The sequence below is a fragment of the Stegodyphus dumicola genome, chromosome 2 (assembly GCF_044657685.1).
Source record: "Stegodyphus dumicola isolate Sdum_Otavi_A_Nest chromosome 2, ASM4465768v1".
Classification (NCBI taxonomy): Eukaryota; Metazoa; Arthropoda; class Arachnida; order Araneae; family Eresidae; genus Stegodyphus; species Stegodyphus dumicola.
Window position 1 is genome coordinate 189,039,777 of NC_140769.1, and position 18,179 is coordinate 189,057,955.

At 31.4% G+C, this 18,179-nt stretch overlaps 1 protein-coding gene across 1 annotated transcript in view; it reads left to right on the top strand.

The window, feature by feature from the left end:
- The window catches only part of LOC118195510 (uncharacterized), a 37,413-nt gene extending 19,234 nt beyond the window's left edge, over positions 1 to 18,179 (top strand). The window contains exon 2 of the mRNA XM_035366838.2: positions 15,976 to 18,179. Coding sequence (XP_035222729.1) covers positions 15,976 to 16,857 — 882 coding nt within the window. The 3' untranslated portion in view covers positions 16,858 to 18,179. The remainder of the gene's footprint in view (positions 1 to 15,975) is intronic.

Below are 18,179 nucleotides of genomic sequence, written 5' to 3' on the forward strand. Positions count from 1 at the left end.
GTTTTAGTTGATGATTTCAGTTACTACCCAACAGTATTTACATCCCTTAGTATGATTTCCTCCTTTCTTTTACAGTTTTTAGCTTTTTACCCTTTAATATACGAGACTAAATGTCGGTTGAATTATTTGTTTGCGACAACTAAACCCTGCTGGGGCAGAATAGTTTAAGAAGCTATCTGTGTCTTTCTCGAAATGCATTTGATTTTTATTCTTTGTCATTTTATTTTATTAATTGAAGTTTTGACAAAAATTCGAATTTTTGAATTTGATTCAACAAGTTCGAATTCGATTTAAAAAATATTTGACGAAAAACGGTTTGAAAATTTTCTAAACAATAAAAATAAAAATTATGCAAATTCACCAAGTTTGTAAATGCAATGTTCTTGCAAACTGTTTTTTCAACAGCATTATATTTATGAAGTCTTTAAAAGTTTAAGCCTAATTTAGGCCTTTTCCTGCAGGTAAACAGTGGCGACAAATACAGATTTAATTATCTTAAAGATATTGTAAATTTTAATTAATTAACAAATAGTAAATAAAAATTGAAGAACTGTATAAAAAATAATTTACAGCGATTATGAAACTAAATTCTGCTAATCCAATAAAAAATTTGCGAATTATTCTGAACTTAAATGAGTTAGAATGTTTATTTATGTTATTAATTTAGACACATTTTCTTGTTTTTTAAAATTATTATTATAATTGTGTTTTGTTTCTTTAGTGTGCATTCAATGAGATCAGTAAATGATCTCGAAATATAAAATATTGAGATGCGTTAATTCATCTTAGAAACTTCACTTCAATCTAAATTTTAACGTAAGAGTGCGCTCCTCAGTGACGGTCTCAGGGACAAAAATATTTAAGACGCAAAGCATGTCTTAGTAGAACGCTTATATTTCAATAACCCCAAAACACCAAATAGTTTTCTTTTACGTCTTATAAAATAGTTAAAGGAGACCATTACAAAACAAAAACAAAACTTTGAAAATTAGAATTGTTGTTGAGCCACAGTAGAGTCTCAACGTTACACAAATTACACGGCATTTTGATGACATCGCAAGTGCGCGCGCACGTGTTATATTATAACACCGTAGAGTTCTATGCTGGAGTCGACGGCAGCAGTTATGGAAGCGACGTACATTTTTGTTTGTACAAAAATAAATAAAAAATATCGAAAAATAAAGCTACTCTAAGAATACAGGGTAAGAGAGAAGCAGAAAAAGTAAAGAGAGTTATTGAAAGAACATTTAAGAAAGAACGTAGAAGGCAAGAAGGCAACAAGCGATATTATGAAAATAAAAAGAAAAAATTAAAATCGACTGAAGTTGTTGATTTTCAAACAAATATCAAGGTGCTGCACTTTCTTTTACCGTTTTCAATTATAAATTGTCAAATTTGGGTGTATCTTTACCAGATTATAGTGGAGAGATTCTTCAATGGCATCTGTCAAATAAAAAATTGATCAGTTGTGTACACAATATTTAAACGTCATAGGAACTAATTCTACGCAACTAAAGGCAAAGACAATTTGGGAAAAATGTAACATACAGTCTCTCGTAATTTTTTTTATCCTCTGTTTTCTTTTCCTATTATAAAAAAAAATGCGTGACGATAAATATTTTTCCTTCACGGATGTCCAAAGAGGTAACCAGCCACCCGAAGAATAAAATTTTCCATCATTTCCGAAATTAGGCACAGAACAAAAAGGGGATGGAACCGCGTGTCAGAACTATACTTAAACTACGAAGATAGTAGCAATTAGATGGATATTTATTGGAGCAGAAACGCAGAATCCCATTAAGGTGGACTTTACTGGTGTGTGGTCAGTTTTACTTGGATTAGTAATTAATTTTGTTGAAATGTTTTGCTGATTATTGAGAAAGAGAGGTTATCGAGTTCACTTGTTTTCCATTAATATGCTCAAAATGTTTAATATTTAGGTATACTTGCATCAGAAACTTTCTTACATATATTAGAAGAATAAAAAAGGAACTTAATTTTCGTCTATATAATCGACAGAATCGTTATTTTGGAAATATGTTTGGTTATCTGCGGTTAAAGTATTTGTTAAATTTGTATCTTTGTCTCTAAAAACGAATTAAAATATCTGATGTGGTTACGACATGACTATTAAATTATACACATTTTTGCTGCATTTCATTTAAACTTATTTCCTCGAATTTTATTGCTCATATATTTCTCATTCAATTAACTCAGTTCTCACCTTGTGGCAAGGCAAAAGTACATAAAAACTCAAAACATCTTCATTAAAAATTGTAAAATACAGAAAAACATGAAGCGCTAGATACAGTTAATGCGAATTTTCAGCAGTAAATGAGTTGAATACACAGAGAAATATTTTGAACTAAAAACTGAAAAAATATTCATCTTCCTCCAAAAGAAAAGGGGGGGAAACGTTTGATGCGGAAAGGTTTTTGCTCGAAATAATCTTCCTTCACATTATGGGAAGAAAAGTAAAGTAACATTTAACTGTTCGACCTACTAATAAGTAGAATATTTAAGAATAATTCGGCCTACTAATAAGTTAATATTTAAGAATAAGAGGAAGAGTAAGAACACAGAAATAAGTAAAAGTAAGCAAGAATAAGAAAATACAAGTAACAGAAGTTGTGGATCAAGCTAATGCACATTTTATTTCTGCAACATTGCTTGTAACATATTCATGTATTTTATAATAAATTCGAATAATTTTTAAAAACCCAAATCTGAAAGCTCTGTATGTTCTTTATCAGAAAGAGTCGAATTTCTTTTCTTTTTATGTTAGTTGTTAAACCTTTAAGGTAGTATTTATTCTTTTTAAATGTCTGATATGTTTGAAGAAAAGAAAATATTAAAATTGCAAAACGTTTTTCCTCTGGCTTTGTAAAACGTTGTGAAAAGAACCAGAGATTTTTTAAATTACTATTATTACTGAAACTGGGATTTCAATTTCACTATTACACTTAAGAGAACTGCATCTATAATAAATCAAACGTTTGTTTTAAGTGTTCCATAAAAACTGAAAATTGCATTCAAATCGGGAAACAGAAAGTATATATTTCGTGATGTAGACAATATAGATTTAAAAAAAAATCTGAAGGCTTTCAGATTTTATATTACCCTCAAAGAGGCGTTTTATTTAATGTTTTGTGTGTTCCTTTATTTGTTAAATACCATGTTTTTTGCACTTAAACTGTAAAATTCAGTTCAAGAGCAATATCGCAAAATAATTTTAAAATGAGGATATCTTTAGAATTTCCGATACAGAGTCTTGTGCGTTGGAGATAAAAATGTTTTTTAGTCCAAAGGGGGTCCCTGAAGGACTATTGTTTTCGTTTTGCGATTTTGCGTTGGAAACCTTAAAAGGCTGTATCACTTTTGAAATCGTTGCCACCAAATATTATCGCCCTGTATTGTATTTGAAGAAATTAAATAATGAAGAATCTCCATAAATGTATTTTTGTTTCACGCACTGTGAAAAACAACGATACCTAGAGTCATCCATTTTTGAATAACGTAGTCCTCCATCCGAATGTGGTCACCTGGAAGCCCGAATCTTGAATTTAAAATTTGTTTTACGATCTACTCCATATTGTTATTTACGATCTACTCCATATTGTATTTAAACTTTAAAGATTTTTTTATTAAGAAACTCAACGATTTCAAAGCGAGCAGCAGAAACACACGTATGGAATAAAATATTTTTATCTCTAACGTCTATGCGATGTCTAAGATAATGTCTAAGACTGTCTATGGGAAACTCTAAAGATATACTGTTTTTAAATATTTTTAGCCCAAATATTCTTGAAATGTGCATATATGCGTAAATGAAAAAAACGCCCTTTTGAATATGATATAAAATCTATAAGCTTTCAGGTTTTTTTTAATTTAATTTAATTTTTTATTTTTATTTTTTATTTTGGATATTGGATTGCAATGGAATGTTGCATATCTATGCTTAAATAAGTGTTATTGTTTTGAATATCTGTTACAGAACTATTTTTTTTTAAACCAAGTAGAAAAATAAATAATACGAAAGTATTTTATATATAAGAATCCAAAAGAAATACTCTTTTAGGGAAACTTAATCCTATAATAAAAATTTTTAAATCTGTTTACACAATATTTTGTCCTGTTATTTGTAAAGAATGTATATGCTTCATTAAGAAAGAAATCAAGCATCTTCCTTTGAAACAATGAACATTAACTAGATAGCGTATTGTTTCTTGTTGATGGTAGAAAGCGCTGAAGTCACTGAGTATGAAACCTTAACATATTTATTAAAACCTCTAAACCTGCTCTACATTTTTAACATTCACCTTCAGCATGCTCCATTTCAGTTCGCAAGATATGATCCCAACTAAAACAGCTTCGAAAGATCAAACTCATTGACTTTTCGGTTCAGAAAAACGATTTGCTTCGTTGGAAATATACATTTAAACAACAGCACTTTCCTCGATGGGGAACTTGTTACGAATCCAGGCATGAACATCAGAAGCAGAAGGTGAACACATTCAGCTTCTGCTAAGACATATATTCATACATACATTTATTTACATGCATCCTTAGAAGCTTTCTTTTCTGGTTTTTACTGCAATTTGTAATTATTGAAACCTTAAATATTGAGACACTTGAAATAAAATATTGAGACACTTGAAAAAAATCCCTAAAGGAAATACGTTTTGTCATAGATGTATTTACTTAAAAAATGCAGTTATTGTGGGTTTTTTTTTTTTTTTTTTTTTTTTTTTTTTTTTTTTTTTTCCGAGGGGAAAGGAGGTAAGTTGAGTGAAGTACTATGTAATAAAATATTTTTTAACACAATTGTATTTACAACTGCAATATATATGTTGCAGGAAAACAAAACGCAAAAGGCGAATTTTAATTAATAACTAATTTCAAAACACTCATAAAGTTGCAATAAAATAAAATAGTGAACATTTTTTTCAAGTTTTTTTTTTTTTTTATATCAAACAAAAGAAAGTATTTAATAATGTCAGTTTCTCTCATACAGACTCGGGATGAGGAAAACTGTAGTTATTAAATACTTCCTTTAGCTTATGTAAACAAACTTAAATTTATGCATATGTATATCGAGAAAGAGAGAGGGAACAGTTTCTTCTTATGTTTATATATATATATATATACTCGCATATATATTTAATAGACTGGTGAGGTTTATTGGATAGGTAGAATGATGGCAGTTGCAGACAGACATAGTCGTAACGTCAGCATAATTTTATTATTGGATAGCACAGTTCTTTAAACGCAATATCTGATTCACATCATTATGGATCCAGTATGCATCCCACAATTTTCTAAGCTTAGTACATTTAAACATAATGGATGATAGTTAAAAGAGAGATGCGACGTGTTACTTTGACGGAGGCAAGTGAAAAAGTGCGCATTCAGAAGAAAAATGTTAGAAATTATTATTAAAAAATAATAATAAAATAAATAAATAAATAAAAAAAAAAACACCACTTTGGTTTTTAATAGAAATCCTATTCAGAGATTGGATGGAAGGTGTCTGCATTGCGGTGCGCATTAATTTTACAATGACGCAGTTTAGACTGATGGGTTATAAATAGTTACTTTTTTAGGACAGAAAGGGTAAGCACCCAAATTAAAATGAAGAATAAAGGTGTTATTGCAAAACTAAAGTTAGTAGTTTGCTTTCGTAAGCCTGCAAATCTTCTAAAATTGGTCTTAAAAATCTTTGTCAACGAGAATAAAGTAATATGAAAATCAGTCATCACTGCAACCACGTCTTTATTTATTGGTTATCATCGTTAAGAAGTATGCATCTGCATGACTTCAGTATTCCAGATTATTATTTATATATGAATAAAATATACATACATGTGTGTATACATATATAATTATTATTATATTACATGTGAAGAAACTGTTAGTAACGAGAATAATTAATCAAATCCTAGTTCTGCTAAAATCTGTTATAATCAACGGAAAAATGACAAGAGAAAAGAAATTGCAATGTAGATTGTTGTTATTGTGCAATTAAGGATAAGATCTGCTTAATCCCATTCGCAGGTTTAGCCTTTGAGCTAAAATCCCCAAAGTTTAATTAAAATGCATAAACTGTTAAATATTTTAACAAAAGATAAGGAAAACTTTGACTGTAGTAAAGTGTCAAATGGAAAAACGTTTAGATTATGATCGTTTAATTATTAAAAAGATTAATACATTCAAAATATTTTCTCATATCGTTTGTTGGAATGCTTAGCGGTTTATGGGTTTTGAATGAACACTTGATATTTTAATACTATTTAATCGTTATGTTTCTATTATTTACAGGCTACAATAACAATCTACCTTTTCAATTTCTTTTAAATCTCTCATTATCTATATATCTACTTGTAAAACATACAATAAAACCCCGCTTAACGTTACTTCAGTATTACACAGTAGTATTGGGATTCCCCGAAATCATATGCGGTATCGGTACTGCTAAGTTAAGTTGGTTTAGGATTTAAAACTGTGAAAGATCGTTTAACACTTCTACTGGAGGGTAACGCTAAAGGAGACATTAAATTAAAACTACTGCTTATTTATCATTTCAAAGGAGCATTGAAGGGAGTTTCAAAAATCACCTTTATCCATAATTTGGGAATCGAATATGAAATCTTTAATCACTATAAAAATTTTTGATAATACAAATAAATTTTTGATAGTACAAGGGTGTCCCACCTCTCTTTCCTTACCATCAACTACTCCAGAGAACTTTCGGTTCACCGTGTATTTTAAATGCCTCCTCACCGCACAGACACTATAAGCTTACAAACATACATGCCTTCTCCGGAATTCGAACCCAGGCCTTTCACTACGGCAGTGAGTGTCACTAACCACTATATCGTCTGGGCGGCTTGGGAAAGCTACAGTATCACATTATCATGGATAGTGGTGACAATATCAATCTTTTCTGGAAAGAGGTGACTGAGAAAAGTTTGAAAGAAGTGTGGAAGAATACATGGCCGGAGGTACGAAAGGATGTTGACACATGAGAATTGATTGCTGTTATCCCCAAAATTGTCAAACTAACTAATGAAACAAGATTGGATAATACAAATACCAGGATACTGAAGAATTATTGCAAGTTACAAGTGGTGAAAGTCTTTGCAACGACGATCTTAAAAAATTAGTCGGGCAACAAGTGCTTTTCTGAACATGAGGAGCAAAAGCAATCAGCGGATTTTCTAAAAAATATTTAGATACTATAATGAAAATAATAGATCAGTTTTTTACAAAATGATTTAAATTTTAATAGAAATTTAAAGGCAAAAAGAAGTATCATTGATGCGATATCTTGCTCAATAACTAATTAAGTACTAAACGAGAAAAGGAAAGGGCAAACGAAGCTAAGATGCTTCTTCACAAAAAAAAAAAAAAAAAAAAAAAAAAAGTCTAATGAAGAAGAACCTTCCTCAAAAAGTTATGTTAGCGATAATTAAGTCTCTAATTAATAAAATAAAACACTACAAATGTTACAAAATGATAAATTTTATTGTTTTCTCTTCTATTTTTTCACTTATCCACATTATTCATGTATTAAAACCATCTCGTTTAAAGCTGTTTTGTTTAGCGCTGGACCTTACTGAAACTTACACCTCCCCCGTTAAGAGGGGTCTATACGCTTTAAATATATGTTAAATTAACTAAGTAATTTTGCGCAATATTATTTTATCTTTGAGCACGCATTTATTGTGTTACACTGCGCATTTATTGTGTTATACGTGTTACATTTCAGTACTTGAAATGTTGTGAAATATCTCGATTGTATATTTTAAACTTCAGGTACCATGTTTGCAAAAGGGTAATAGAGTGAAAATTAGAAGAAATTACGGTCTGATTCAGAAATTACAACAAATCATATTTATTAAATCTATCCGTACTGACGATGTTAATATTTTACTTATCTCAATTTTTACTACATTATTAATTATAACTTTCGCAGAACTTCCTTAGCATATGAATTTGTTCCTTAGCATATGAATAATCAAATGTTCATCAGATATTTCTCATTCATATTCACATTACGATATTATCAAAAGTATAGATAAATGAGTAACGTGATGGAGGGGGGAACTCAGCAGAAATAAGCGCTTGAAAAATTTAGCTTTCTCATATCATTCCATCATTTATAATACATCAGAATTTATTAATTCTAGCATTAAAACTTTGTAGAGTCTTAAGTTATATCGATGTGGGGAACATGAAAAATATGCTGTGCCTTTGCCGGGATTCGAACTCCGGACTTCCCGAATATAGGTCAAGCGCATTACCAGTTACATCACAAAGGCATGAGGAATGGAGGGAGAATATACGTTTCTTTTTTAAATGGCGAAAACCGGAGATTAAGATACCAAATCCTCAAATCCTGGCGGTGAAGAATTATCGTCCACCACCTTTTAGTTCGCGCGCCACTTGTAGAGCCATTTAGAGCGGGGTATTTTTTTTCATATTAATTTATTTTATTTATTTATTTTTTAAATATCAGGAAACTAAAGAAATCCGCAATGCCCTTGCTAGGATTCGAACTCCGGACCTCGCGAACACGTCCAGTGTGCTTCCAGTTACACCACGATGGCATGAGGAAAGGAGGGAGAAAATACATTATAACTTTCATAAAAATGATCACAGAAACTTTTTTCCATATCTATTCGCATCACAAATTTATGAGGCCGAGGTCCAAATATGCTTTCAGATACAACAGCTATCGGCTAAGCAGTATAATTCATATCATTAATACAACTTTATTGCTAATGCCCTTTATTACTATAAACTTTAAGTTTCGTTAAAAAACGAATAAGAATGAAGAATATATTATGAATCCTATATCTTACTTTAAATTTTATTAACACATTTGCAGAGTTTTCTAAGATTTAAACATCTCAGCAACAGAAAAGAATGCGCAAGAATGCTAATATGAAAGAGCATTTCAATTTCTAAATATTTACGATAATTTTAGTTGATTATCAGGGAAATTAAAGATTTCGTGTTCTCAGATGCAATAATATCATTGTAATAACTTTTTTTAAAAGATTTAGTGAAATAGATTGTGCACCACTGAAAATTATCAAACCGGAGAAATTAGAAGTGAGTTGTAATTTAATATGCTCACCCACATATCATGGAATCTTCAACGTCAAGCGCTTACAGGCTCAATTTTCATCAGAGATGTAGAATTGCTGTTTGCGCAATAGACCAGCAGTAATATATAATATTACGTGCTCATCCATCTGTGTGAGTCAAGAGTCTGTGCAATTTTTTCCGTCTACACTTGATCCACCTCCCTCGATGGGATGTTTTTCAGGTCCTAGGTTTGAAATGATGCATGAAAGAAAGCTTTTATTTACGAACGGCAGTATATTGTCCCAGTGCAATTTGACAAAATAGATGAATGCAGGGTATTTTGATGTCTAATATAATTTAGAATAATTTAGAGATATCGAAAAGAATTAGCGGACATCAAAGTTTTGTCTACTGAACAAGACAAAGATTTGGTTTGAACAGCCAAATGCAATTAACAATAGGCACATCAGTTGGTCAAATCACCCTTCACTGAATGGAGAAAATACATTTGAAATTACGTTTATATGCGTAATATCAGTTTTTGCTTTAAAACAATTATTATAATTATTTCTTTGAGAGCGTCTTTGCGAATAATTCAGTCGAAATGTCATTGCCAACATTGCATTTCATTTAATTTGCCAAGAATGGATAATTTGAAAGTTATCGACGGCTCATTAATTAATAGCAAAGCATTAATAAGCTCTCGTCCAATGGGAAAAATCGGGGCTTATTTTTAACAATTAAAACTGCTAGATCTCTATAAATACCTGTCGGGAAACAAATATGTTTAAAATAATAATAAATAAATCGATAAATAATAACCAATTTAAAATAAGTAAAATGTTAAGAAAATTAATTAGTTAAAATAAATTAGAGAAAAATAAATAAATAATAAAACTGCTTTAATTGAAACAGATATATATAAATTAAATGAAAAAATGTAACAGATGGAAAGATTAGCAGAGTAAATTAACAGTACTAAGATATGATACTGACAGTAAATGAAAGATAAATATTTTGAAGAACATTTAATAACATTACATTTTATCAAACCACTAGCTTCATGAAGTGGACAAAATATATTTTTAATTAAAACAATGGAGTATATTCTTAATTCATATATTTTGGAAACCTATTAAAAATAATGTATGGATTTTTGCTTTAGAAACATAAAATCGAGTACTAAAATTGTTAAATAAAAATGTGTAAATATTGATTCGGTATATTAAGCTTTTCATCAATAACATTTGATTATTAAAATCTGTGACAAAAATAACGATAAATTGGGATTTTGCAATAAATCGCCTTTTCCGCCATACTTTCTACTGTTCTGTTGCAACATTTATGCCATACCAAGTTAGTCAAACATAATATCATCTCAATCTACACACCTTCTGATCACGTTAAACAGATCCAATTCTCGTTCAGATGCTTACATTTGTTATATCTTGCATTTTTCTTCATTACTTAGCTCAGATTTTTAACAGTAAAACCAAGTTTTTGTTGTTCCCAGGAAAAAAAATGGAGCGTGTATTCAATAATTAATTATTGAATAACAAATAACAAATACAAATCAAATTATTGAATAAAATTGACAATATTTACCTTCATTTTATTCTTTTGCTTTCCGTGCACTTCAAAGTTTGCTCCTCCAAACTGTCTCTTGATGAAGAGCTAAATTATTTAAAAGCAGTAGCTAATGGCAGGGGCTTTTCACCCAACATTATTAATAAAGCGTTTAAAAATTATCATCTCAACACACCAAAAGGCACACTCTTGTTTTAAGAGATTACAAGAATTCTGTTGTCTTTCCTTTCTTTCCTTCAATTAGCTATAAAACTGCACGTATGTTACAGAAATTTAACTTTCGGGTCGTTTTTTCTCCCACCAATAAAATTCCGAGTTCCATACTCAAGGACCCCTTTTTGGATATGAATTCCTGAGGTATTTACAGGAATTCCTTGCCAGTGTGTTTAAATACGTTGGTCAAACTAAGAGAGCCTTAAAATTTCGCATTAAGGAACATAAGACATATGTTAGAAAAAAAGGTAACACAGAAGTCCTTTGTTGCCCAGTATTGTTGGCCCGAAAATCACACTTTCAATTCTTCTGCAGCCAAAATTATTCAAAAAACATCTTCCATTGGTGAATTAGATTTTCTAGAGGCGTTTCACATTCAAAAAATCTTTCTGTTCTTGTTAACGACACTAATTTCAATCCATCTTTGCCTTCAGCCTTTAAGGAAATTTTGTTTTAGTTCTCGTTTCATCAATAGATGGCGCCAGTATCTTGACTTCTGTACAGCCATTCCAATATTATCTAATCGCTATATCTTATCTCGTTTATTTGCGCTTTTGCAGCTGAGGATGACGGTTCGGTAAAACCATAGAAACTAGTCTTATGAAAATTTGCAAATATAACGCTGATTTTTGTTGTTTGACTTCTAAATTAATACGTGTATTCAATATATAGTTTCAACGTCAGTCTTGTTTAATATTAAAAGAACAATTGCAATGAATAACAGAATTTATGTTTGATATCTTGATTAAACTTGCAGCAAAGAAATGACAGAAATTTTCTCAGTGTGCTCTAGCCGAAATTACACCTCTTAGAGATACAATGATTTTAAATACTCTGTTCAGAGAAAAGAATGGCATACAAAACTGAGACGTTTAATAAATATACGGAAAGTAAGATCACTGTTAAAGTAAACCAGTTACTGTCAGTAAAAGCAGGCTATATATATTTTATTTACATTAAACTAAACTCAGTGGCGCAACAGCCTTTAGTGAGCCATGGCCTGCAGTGCCCTTTAATTTGCTTTCTTAACCGTAGGCTCCGGGTGCATGAGCATCTACCCTGGATGGGAGGTCAGCTTGTCGTAGAACCCCTGTGTTTAGTCCGCAAGCGAACTTGATACTCATTTTATCGACCCATTCAAGGAAAGAAAGGCTGAGTTAACCTGGCCCAGCCCCGGGGATCAAATCTCGGACCTGTGATGTGCTAGCCACAACGCCACCGGGCCTTTTTCATTAGATTGCTTCCTAGCAAAAGAAAGAAGATAAAATAGAATTCTGAATTCCTTTTTACAGTCGAATGTTACTTATTCACTTTCCTGCTTAGTTCTTTTTTTTTTTTTTTTTGTGCATTTTACTACATATATAGTGATTTAGAAATTGAACGATTATAGCAATCCTTATGCATAAAGTGTCACTTAAGTGTCTTGCGCATAAAGTCACAAGCTTTCTTTCGTGCATCATCAGTTGAAGCTTAGGTATTTATCTGAAAAGCATGGAGATAGAGTGAGTATGGAGAAATCTCTGAAAAAAGCTTTAAGCTAAACATGTCATATTAACAAAGTTGGGAATTTATTTTTTCCACTTACTATGCTTCATATATTTTTATTCTATTCCTTAGCGTAATAACGTAATTTATAACTCTTCTCGAGTGTTAAAGTAATTATAATCTGTAACATAAAACGGTCTCTTCATTTTAAGATCAACGTGAAGGCCCAGAGATCTGAAAGACCTGACATATTAAAACAATTAATTATGACAAAATATAAACAAGACACAATTACACAAAACTTACAGACATTGCTACAATTAGAAACTTTTATTATAAGAACAGGAAGAAATAGGGAGGGACTAAAATTTCACCGGTGGTTGACATGTATAGTCCCACTGCACTGTTGACATGTATAGTCCCACTGCACTGTTGACATGTATAGTCCCACTGGTGCTTGACATGCATAGTCACACTATACAACTTTGATACAGTTTTTATGGAGAACACCCAAAGAGTCTCCCACCCTTCTTCCTATACACACAAACCACTCGAAAGAACTTTTGACTCGCCAATATTTAAAGTGCCCCCATGCCGTACAGACACTAAACTCTGAAAAACATCCCTGCCTTCTCCGGGATTCAACCTAGGTCCAACGATACAGTAACCACCATTGCTACCACTATACTGCTGCTTTATCCCTGAAAAAGAAATTATTTTATTGTTTTACAGTTCGCGGGAAATTTCCCCGCATTCCAAACACATCCCGGTATTAATTAACATGCCATAAATTAACTTTTTATTACTTGAATGAACTTGCCTGAAGTATTTTGCATTATTGTTTCATAAATTTATTTTAACTGTAAATACGGAAATAATATTTTTTTTTTAAATTTTAATTGATAGTAATTTTCTTTTTTGTTTGTCATAATGTCTAATTTTTAACTGTGCAAAGATAAATAGCAAATATTTCTGGAAATTTGGAACAAGTCCCGGAAGGAAATAAAACCTTAGGTACAAAGACCTAATTGGTTGACTGCTCATATCTTTATTTCTGAAGCCTAATCAGGCATTTCTTATTGGGGGGGGGGGACGTTTTACCGAAATTTGGGGTCTCAAAAGTTGTTTTACTTAAATATGAGTAAAAAAATGTTCCCATTCTCAGAATTCCTCTTTTTTACCAAATGTTATTAAGAACAATATTGAACATACCTTCATTTGAGAGAAATTTATACAAGAGTGTCTAAATAAGAAACACCCCATCAATAAATGAATTGATCAGGATGGTCTATTCTTTTAGTTACTACATTTGCCAGATATTACATTCCATTTTGTAAGATTTATGTGAAAGAAAAAGTACAACTACTGCAAGTGTTAAATATTTCAGAGGTCAAAACTGAAACAGTTCAAGAAACTGGACTATTTGGGGGCGGATTTGAATATAAATTCAGTACCTGTTTCGATGTGCTTCAAGCAACAGGAGGTTCACATCGAAGTTTATAAATGCTATTACAGATTTTCTTTTAATCACTAAAACAATGTCCTTATATATGCATTATATATATATATATATATATATATATATATATATATATAGGTAGATAGATATAGATTTAGATATAAATATACTTTTTTTGCGACTGATTTTTCAGATGTATCGCTGATTTTGGGATCATCTTAGATTTGACGAAAATCTGAGAAACAAACTGAAATAGCATTTTGCATATAAAGGAATTTTCTCGTAGTTGAATTCAATTACTTTTTAAAGAAGCTTTTTTATTTGTTAAGAATTTCGAAATGATGGACTGAAATTAAAAGACGGATATCCTTCTGGTAGATTTGGAGGAAGGGATTGCAAGTGTTTATGTTTAGTAATTTATTAGGATGACGCATGATTAGCTTTATTGCACCTGAAGGCAGTGGCTTAGATTTGTAAGCACATATTCATGTTTATAATCTAAGTAAATACTTCTTCACCACAATATCCGTTTTTACAAGTTCGCTCTCGTCTTCGCTTGGGAGAAATAAGCGAGAAAAAGACAGCAACATGCATTAGTAACGGGCGAGCGACGACCTCGATAGGAAGCACCGCTTAGCAAACGCGCAACGCTGATCATCCAGGTTGAGATCCCATTCAAGTCTCTTTCTACGAGCAATACTAGCTTAAATCGGGTTCTCTGTTTTTATTTACGTATTTCACGGACTTATACCTCAAGGTATTTCGTGATCTAAGGATGAAAATAAGGCTGATATGAATAACATTCGGCTCACACTTTCTTTGGTGAATACGAAAAGATAAGAACACGAAGTCCAGACAGCGCAAATTTAAGCTTTTAATCCTCAATCATAATTATCATTAAGAAGTATGAGAGAACAGAAAATAAATTCCTGAAATAGCTTTTGTTATTTTTTTAATTATTCCTAATGAAAAATTCAAACTTTACCCCCCTCCCTCTTTTTTCCATTTTCCACTACAGTATCAGCGAAAAGGAATGCCGGGAATTTAAAACATATAGTGTAAGCATATCGAAATAGTTCAAATGTTTAAATGCTATGAAGTGATTAATAGTTTCGTTCTATTACAGTAATTTGTGACACTGCCGTGTTTGGCACATGGCAGATTTAGAAATAAGTGCTAGGGATCTCGTGCCAAATTCACTAAATTATACACTTGCAGATGGGATACCTGCTGCAGTCTTTTGCTTTAGCAAAGCTGGAGATTAAAAGTCCTTTTTGATATACCCAACATTTCTGGCATATTCAAGAGAAGGGGGTGCTTCGTGTTATGATAGCCGTGCCTGAAATATAAAATTTCCGACAGGGCTAAATAAGATGGAGGCTTCTAATTGTCCATTTCCTACGACCCTGTCCTTGTAAGTGTCAAATCATTACCACACATCCACCAAAATTAGCATTACTTCTCCGTATTTTACACCTGAATCATTTCGATGTATGAAACATTTTCGGAGTAATATGCATTTACAATCATAGCATAATATTTCTATAATCTATTTTTACGTTTAAATATGATTTTCAGTCAACATGCCTATAATTCAGGATTTTAATAATTAGCACAATTCCTTCTTTCTTTGACTTTAATTTTGAAAGAAAAAGCTCATTTTATTTCCATATAAAAATGATGCAATCGTTATTTTACAAGAATATATATTCCTTTAAAAACAGAATAGTAATATGGCTTTATCATCCTGCTGAAAACACAACGCTTGTTCTGCAAAATGCAATTAACGTTTTCTGCTGAAATTGACGCCTAAGATGGAATCTTAATAAAAATTAAATCGATTCTTTAGTCTGCATCTTTGTTTTTGAGTTTCAACCGCACAATAATCAGTCAACTACAGAAACAAGCGCATTATCAAAATGAATTTCTATTATTTAAATTTGATTCATATTTAATATATGCAGATTTTTATTTACTCTTTTAAAAATATTTTAATAATTTATTTTAATCTTGAGAAGCAGAATTATAAAATAAATAATAATTACATTCTTAATTGATTAAGTTAAAAAACTGCTTTTCTACTAATTTCCTTTAATTTTAAACATATATATATACATATATATATTTTCCTTTTCCAGATTTTGACTTTGTTTCTACTAATCTGCATATGGGCAACAGCGGAAGGGCAGATAAATCGACTCAAAGTACCACGTCCCAGAGTTAGCACATCTAAATTCTCACTGAATCCATTTAAACCAATAATGAATTTAATGAGGCATGATCCCATGAAAGCTGCGGCTCAGAGACACCATGTGAAATATTTACCACCTCCCCCAGGAATGTATCAACCAATGCCAGCACCCTCCAGGACATCAACGGTATACGGCATGCATCCCTATCGGCCATATCCCTCACACCATGCGCGACTTCTGCCACCTTCAACAGTATCTCTAGTCCCACCTCTTTCGTCTGCACCATCATCTTTAGTTCTCTCAGCTTTGATAAATGATCATCATCATCATTATAGACCTTTGCCATCAGATCTGCAGATTAAAGCTGTCCGTATTCCCTCCAAAAATCGTAGACCAAGTTCTGTAGAATCACTGAATATAGCTGACAGTGTTGTTCGTCAGCTTTTGGACATACCACAGCAGCAGCAGGAACATCATAACTACCCCTCTGTCTTGGTCATTGAGGATCCGGACGTAACATCATCAAGCAGCCCGTCAGAAATCTTCAGCGACACTCTGCAACAGTCTGCACAGAAAGTGTTACTGTCTCCTCCAGTTCATGCAGATTACTCACAAGATTCATCAGCTGACCTATCTAACAATTCTGCTGGCAATCCAGAAGTGTTCGTTATTGTCTCTAAAAATAAATCTAAAGGAAGTTACTACACAGATGATAAGAAATCTGATCTCCTCTCAACATCAGGATCATCATCAAAATTAAAAAAATACAAGATAACAACTGCATATGATGAAAACGGAGGTCGACAAGTTTGGATCATTAAACGATGATTGCTCCCCTTTTCGTTCTTTACATGAAAGCAATTTTACTATGCCGCATTATTTTTTCATCTCCCGGATGAAAGGTGTGATTTTTATAATGGGAAAAAGAAAAAAATATATTTCTCTTGGGTCGAAAGAATTTACAATTTGCACATAATGTATGTAATTCGTTTTCCCCAGACTATACAGTGCAAGAGACTAACATACGCTCCAGGAGAGCTGTAAGTTGAAAAGTTTTATCTGTGCAGGCACATATTATTTAATTCCCAGAGAACAGCTATTAAAAGACTTTAAAATAAGCCATACGCAAGGCAAGATTAAATTTTCGAACACGTATGCAACAGCATTCTTGAACGTAAAATAAGCATTCTAAAATAACAGTCATTTTATTTACGAATGAAATCCTTAGGTGTACAAGACTATCATATTTTTCATCAGCAAGTTTAAATTCAATTTCATTGATAAAATTATACAATTTTTATATAAAGACATGAAGAAATCATATGCAAAGAGCAGAAAAGAGAATTTTCAGTTTTGTGTATTAATTCATTTGTAAAAGTTACATACACATTCAATATTGTTGAACTGCATTAAAAAATAGTCTTCAAAAATAGCTGAAATGAAGTTCATATTTAAAATCTCGCGAAGAATATTGGAACAATATTATAAAACAATTAATACTAAAAAATCGATAAAATTAACTATGTGCAATAAAAGGTAGAATTAGAAGACGGAATAGTGTCACTAGAAGATAACGAATATATAATTTTCCTGCAAATTAAATTATATTTTAAATGGTTAAGACATACATGTACTTTATGGTTTTATGGATTAGACTAATGATATAATAATAACATGTAACATCATATTGTTATACTAGATTAATATAGCATAATTGTTCAGTTTTTCATATTTTTCTATAGTTATAATTTATAATCAAATAATGAAACCATTGCAATGTATATCTTCAAGCAGGGTGACATTTAAATTTCATATTTATATACTTATTGCCTTTTGAATGAGAATACTCTCTTTCTAAACATATGGTTTTGTTGACGTTAGTCACAGTCCTATTTTAAACATGAGTTTAAATGAATTGTAACTTTTGAAAGAACATTTACGTTGATATTGGTCCCATTTTCTTGCAAATGTACATCAGAGACCCTGGTCTGATTTCATCTTTCAGTTCTCAGTACATGAGAAGAATGTAATATGCATATTTAAAAACCTGCATACTGTTCATTTTTGTGTGATATTCTACTGCCTTTAAAAGGGTTTGTTCCATGAGCATTTTGTATATATGTTTTTTAAATAAATATATAAACAAAACA